This window comes from Physella acuta, unplaced genomic scaffold (genome assembly GCF_028476545.2).
Source record: "Physella acuta isolate Inbredline_101_S28 unplaced genomic scaffold, ASM2847654v3 ptg000017l, whole genome shotgun sequence".
NCBI lineage: Eukaryota > Metazoa > Mollusca > Gastropoda > Physidae > Physella > Physella acuta.
Window position 1 is genome coordinate 1,229,148 of NW_026731537.1, and position 6,084 is coordinate 1,235,231.

The window sequence follows — 6,084 nt, forward strand, 5'->3', positions numbered from 1 at the left end:
AGTGTGTGTCTGTCTTAGGTCAGTGTGTGGCTGTCTTATGTCATTGGCTGTCTTAGGTCAGTGTAGGGCTGCCATATGTCAATATATAATTAGCATTAATGTATGTACTGCCATTTAACATATTATGTGTTACATTTAACCATGCTTTTATCTTCCAGAATTAGCCGCTACATTTTCCCCATCGCCTTCCTAATCTTTAATCTGGGCTACTGGCTGGTCTATTATCTGGTGGACATGTAGCGGTCACGAGATACTGGCTCAGCCTCGATGTCGTGATGTTGTAGCTTCGGTGTGGTGATGTTGTGGCCTCGGTGTGGTGATGTTGTAGCCTCGATGTGGTGATGGTGTAGCCTCCATGTGGCGCCGTTTCATCTTGGCCAAGGACGTCGCAAGTCCTTCTCCTCTTGGAAAACTTAGAACTGTCGAACTCGCTAGCAATTCATGTCAGTCAGCGGTAGCCATCTTTAATCCACTGGATCATCGGTAGCCATCTTTAATCCGCTGGATCATCGTTCGTCAACTTTTATCCCCCTCTATGTTGTTATGTGGAGAGCTAAAACCTGAGTTTAAAATATTTGTTGTGTGAAAACCAAACCTAAGTTTGACTCAGTTGACAGTAGACACGAACTGTTTTCTCTAGCGTTTGGTGAGCCGAAGCTTAGTTGTTCCAATCAGTTGGTGGCTAATTAAAATGTATCGCTAGACTCATTTTTCTAATCATTTGGTGGCTAATTAAAATGTGTTGTTCTACGTTTGATCTATGCCAGCTTTAGCCTGATGGGGTGGGGGTCATGGCCCCGTCCTTGACCCCAGAACCTGTGGTCACGGGTTTATTGTCTCTTACATTAATTTTTCTGACTGTAGCATTGCCCAACTTTCGTGAGAGTCAAGAAAAACTTGAATGTCTCTTGTTTGCTGTCCTTGTGTCTGTTCTACATTAGGGGGCACGCAACAGTTGTACCAGGCGCAATACTGGTCTTCATTGTTTACAGCTTCGCTGTTTCTAGCTTGACAGTTTGTAACGTGACTGTCCCTATCTTCTGCTCAACACACCGGTGGGGGAAGGTAGGGGTTACTAAATAAGGGACACATTTTTTTTACTTAAACTCCTGTGTGGCTAGATCCTTAAATTTTGCTGGGGTTGGCTATAAAACTGAAGTAACCCACCAGGTTTGGTGTGTGCAGCAACGCCTCTGGTTCCTGTACACCACCACAACATCTTGCTTAACAAGGTCTCTCGTAAAGAAAGGGAGTTAATCGAATCAAACAGGTCTCGTGAGAAGGGAGACAAACCTGACATTACATCAAACGTAGTGAAGACACACAAACACAATTTTCAAGATGTAAACACATTTAGGCACCGAATTCTAGAAATACTTTCATAAACCTACATTGTGAGTTGAGATAAACCACGTGACGTCTAGAGTCGACCTAGTCACTAAAAGTTTACCGACCCGTGTACCCCCGGGCAGACTAAGTGTCCCATCAACCCAAACCTCACGTCTGTTCCTGTACGTTCAGCCACCATTGTGTTTTGATTGTTCTCGTTTTTTAAACTTTAATATTCAAGAGCTAAATGGTTTGGGGCGTTACGATGTAGCATGTATGTTTTGTTTTTTTACTGCTAGCTGTGAGATGAGATGTTGTACGTTATGTGCTGGCCCAGTTCACACAATATTCTTCATATCACTTCACTGTGTTGCTGCGAATTGGTTTATACAATATGTACATAGATGTGTACATACGTGCTTTGTTTATGTATACGTGTACACCATTCAATTATAAAGCACATCAATTTTATTATAACAATGAACCTGGTTAACGTAATCTTTGTTAATATTTTTAAAATGATGTTTGTCTATATTTTAAACCATGCTGTATTTTGATGTTTGTCTATATTTTAAACCATGCTGTATTTTTATTCTGTCTATATTTTAAACCATGCTGTATTTTTTCTATGAGTAGTCAGATTTTAGAAGTAGGTGTATAGCATTAGTGAGTTCTTGAACGTGTGTGAGAGAGTGTGTGTGGGATTGAAAAAGTGTGTGGGGAGATTGTGTGTGAGCTCGAGAAAGTGTGGGAGAGTTTGTGTCAAATCTTTGAATTACCTTCGATCACGTAAAACTTATAGACCACATTTTGACTCACGTGTTCCTAAAGTTGACTAAAACCACATTTAGTTGTTTAGTGGATGTGGACACTGCGATCTGGATGGACAGTACTGGACACTGGTCATCTGATGGTCAGTGCCACACCGTCACGCCCCCCCCCTCTCTCCCCCCTCCCCCCACCCAGTGATTATAAAACTATAAACTTGGATATTTACGCAAGATATTTTTATAATTTGTTATTGTACATTGGCATAAGCTTTGATATTACCTTTTTGCGTTAACTGTCATAAATCGAAACAATACGAAATATTCCACATCAAATGATTTTTATTCATTACCTCCCTTGTATTTGTAATCACGCATTACCTCCCTTCACCAAACTATGTTAAACAGTATGTCCAATTAGTAGACTTGCTAAAATGGCTTGCTACAATGGTTAGTGTTAGAAGCTTGACATACTGCATTACTTGACTTACTTCACATGACTGCAGCTGCTAGCAAGAAATGACTTTCTGCCATGACTTGAAATCATGACTTAATAAAGCCTAGCTAGGATTGTTTCACAAAGGTATCTGCTCTAAAATTGTGTTGTTTTATTTTTTCTGCTGCAGCCTGGTGTTGTCTCTGACCCGGAACATAAAATAGAAGAAAATGACGTGTTGATTTTATCTTTTTGTGCGTGTAATTGTTCCAGTCCATGTATTTTCGTGTAATTGTTCCAGTCCAAGATTTGAGATAGGTTCGCCCGTTTGTATTTGCCCCGATGGTATAATATAAACTGTTATACGCCCTGCAAGTGAATATCAGGGTTAAAGGTCGAGAAACATTCATTCGCTTCACAACTACCTACCACAAAAACTGAGATACAAACATTTCATGACAAAATTTGAGGATAATTTAAAAATGATGGTAAACAAAACATTCCATGACAAAATTTTAAGATCAATTAAAAATGATGGTAAACCTTAGAGCTTATTAATACACTTATTTATAGACATATTAGCTTATTAATAGACCTTTACACTAGTAAAAAAAATGTGTTCATTTATTGACTTAAAAATGTAAAATGTTTCAGTTTATTAAAAATGTTTTTAATTCGGTTACCTGGACCATCTTGTTGGTACCATTGCTGGTAGATGATGGACGATTGTTGGTAGATGATGGACGATTGTTGGTAGATGATGGACGATAGCTGATGGACGATGGACGATTGGCCGAACGAAGGACTGCCCTCACATATCTTATGAGAAAGAGGATCGGGACTGAATTCACAAGAAGATCATGGGTTTTTATTTGAACCTAGGACACTATCAGAGAAGTTCATAGGTTTTTATTTGAACCTAGGACACTATCAGAGAAGATACCTCACGTTTTTACAACTTTATTTTTAAACTTTAAAAACCACTTTTGTGTTCTGCAATAAAATTCAAACTTGCAAAATCAGAATTCACCATGTAAACAAATGTTAAAGTAATTATGCCAGTAATAGAACTATACACTTTGTAACGAAGAGTTGAGGCTATATTGTACCGAGTACTTAACTTTAGAGAAGAGAAATAAATGACACAAGATTTAGAACCGTGTTAAGGTTAAAGTTGTCTAAGCGTGTCTTAAAGTAGATGTGCGTCTTAAAATAATGTATGTCTAAAAAGTAATTAAGGTATGTTTTTTAATTAACTGTAATTAGTTTCTTTGTTGTTGCGAATTCGACACTGGGTTAATGGTGAATTTTTTTTATTTTTTAAGGGAAAGCACATTACGTGTATAACGATGCAGTTTTTAATTAGAATTATCGCCCTGTTTGTCACATTAAATATTTGCACTTTGACAAATGAGCCAGTCAATACCGAATGCTCGCGATACGCGTTAATTACAATCAGAAATATTTTAGTGTTGTATCCTCCGACAGGTTCATTAGTGTTCCCCGCATAAGAAGTGTGTAATTATCTTTAATTATTAACGCAATTACTTAGTACATTATAATAACCAACGTCAATACAAATACGGAAAACCGTTACAGCACTGCTCGAGGCATAATGATTGCGTCTAATTACCAGGTTTGGTAACACCAATTAAAACTGCTCTGAATTTTGTAATTTAAAGTGTACTAAACCGTCATTTTTTTGTAGAATATATCCAGCGGCAGGTAACCATGGATGAGATAGAAACCAAGGCCGCTAACCTCCCCTGGTATGTCTCGGCGGTCCACGGCTATTTCAGCCAGCGAGCCATGGAGCTGTTCACCTTCGTCGACTTCGTGCTCGTCTACACGATCATCTCCGTGCTCGGGATGGTGACGAATGTCATCAACGTCATCATCTTCCGCAAGATGGGGGTCAAAGACACTGTCAACAAAAGCCTGCTGGTGTTGTCTGTCACTGATCTACTCTACCTCCTCTACACCCTGCTCATCAGTCTGTGCTACTATCCCATATGGGGTGACCTTGACCTCAACTTTAACGTCTTAGATTTGTCCATTTTGACGGTCGGGTGGCCAGAGTTCTACTTCCGGCGGGCGGGGAACTGGGTCACTGCCTTCATCACGTTTGAGCGCTGTCTCTGCACAGCCCTCCCCCTCAAGGTCAAGGTTCTAATCACGCCGAGGCGAACTAATTTAATCCTGGCGGCCATTTTGTGTGTGCTAGTTCTTATCATCATGCCGGCGTACTTCGCTGTTGAATACCAATGTCAATTCGATACCAGCAGTAATCGAACGTATGTAATTCTCGTGTACCACAACAACAGCGCAGAAATCGATTCTGTGACGACTGCGATTTCTTTTGTTTTCACCATCGCAACTTTTATTTTCGTCATCGTCTGCACCGTCATTTTGGTAACTAGCCTCAGGTTCAAATCCAAATGGCGCCAAAATCATTTCTGCGCAGACAAAACAGAAATGTCGTCTGTCCGCGACCTCAAGGTGATCAAAATGGTCGTCTCTCTGTCCATCATCTTCATACTGGCACTGATCCCGGATGTGGCTGTCATGCTGACCATGACCTTTGACCACCGGGTAAGCTTCTATGGTGAGTACGTTGACCTGTACCTGGTGCTGAATGGGGTGAGCGAGCCGGTGCTGGCACTCAACGCCGCCCTCAACATCCTGGTCTACCTCAAGATGAGCAGCAAGTACAGGGACACCTTCAGCAAGGTGTTCGGTCCAGTCTGACCACCATCACAATCATTTAACTGACCACACCACAATCATTGTACAGGGACACCTTCAGCAAGGTGTTTGGTCTAGTCTGACCACACCACAATCATTGTACAGGGACACCTTCAGCAAGGTGGTTGGTCTAGTCTGACCACACCACAATCATTTAACTGACCACACCACAATCATTGTACAGGGACACCTTCAGCAAGGTGGTTGGTCTAGTCTGACCACACCACAATCATTGTACAGTGACACCTTCAGCAAGGTGTTTGGTCCAGTGTGACCACAACACAATCATTTAACTGACCACACCACAATCATTGGACTCATATAGGCCCTATACACCACAATCACATCAGATGCAGCCTACAGTTATTCAGCTCGCCATCGGAAAAATTTGATTTTATCAAGCTGTGTTTAAATAAAATTGCAAATTAAACAGATAATTTATGAAACCTCCATTGCTCGTTTTGTTGTTTGTTAAAAAGAGGCCCGAATATTTTACAACAAAGTGTAATTAAGTGAGAAAGTCAAATATATATATATATATATATATATATATATATATATATATATATATACATATATATATATATATATATATATATATATATATATATATATATATATATATATATATATATGCATATTATATATATAGCCCAATAAAAATATAAGAATCGTCATCTTTAAATTTAACCAGAGAAATGTACTTTAACATTGCTTCCACCCCCATCTTCCGACATCATGGAAGTTTTAAGCCCGCATGCGGAGAAAAAATATCTGAAAGAAACCCACTGAATGATGACTTAAACT

At 39.7% G+C, this 6,084-nt stretch overlaps 2 protein-coding genes across 2 annotated transcripts in view; both read left to right on the forward strand.

The window, feature by feature from the left end:
- Positions 1–3,049, forward strand: part of LOC131938730 (glycine receptor subunit alpha-2) — a 33,179-nt gene extending 30,130 nt beyond the window's left edge. The window contains exon 11 of the mRNA XM_059296871.1: positions 159–3,049. Coding sequence (XP_059152854.1) covers positions 159–240 — 82 coding nt within the window. The 3' untranslated portion in view covers positions 241–3,049. The remainder of the gene's footprint in view (positions 1–158) is intronic.
- A 1,214-nt stretch (positions 3,050–4,263) lies between these two features.
- Positions 4,264–5,280, forward strand: LOC131938738 (neurotensin receptor type 2-like). The gene has a single exon (XM_059296881.1). The coding sequence runs from the start codon at positions 4,264–4,266 to the stop codon at positions 5,278–5,280; it is 1,017 nt and encodes a 338-aa protein (XP_059152864.1).
- Positions 5,281–6,084: the final 804 nt, after the last annotated feature.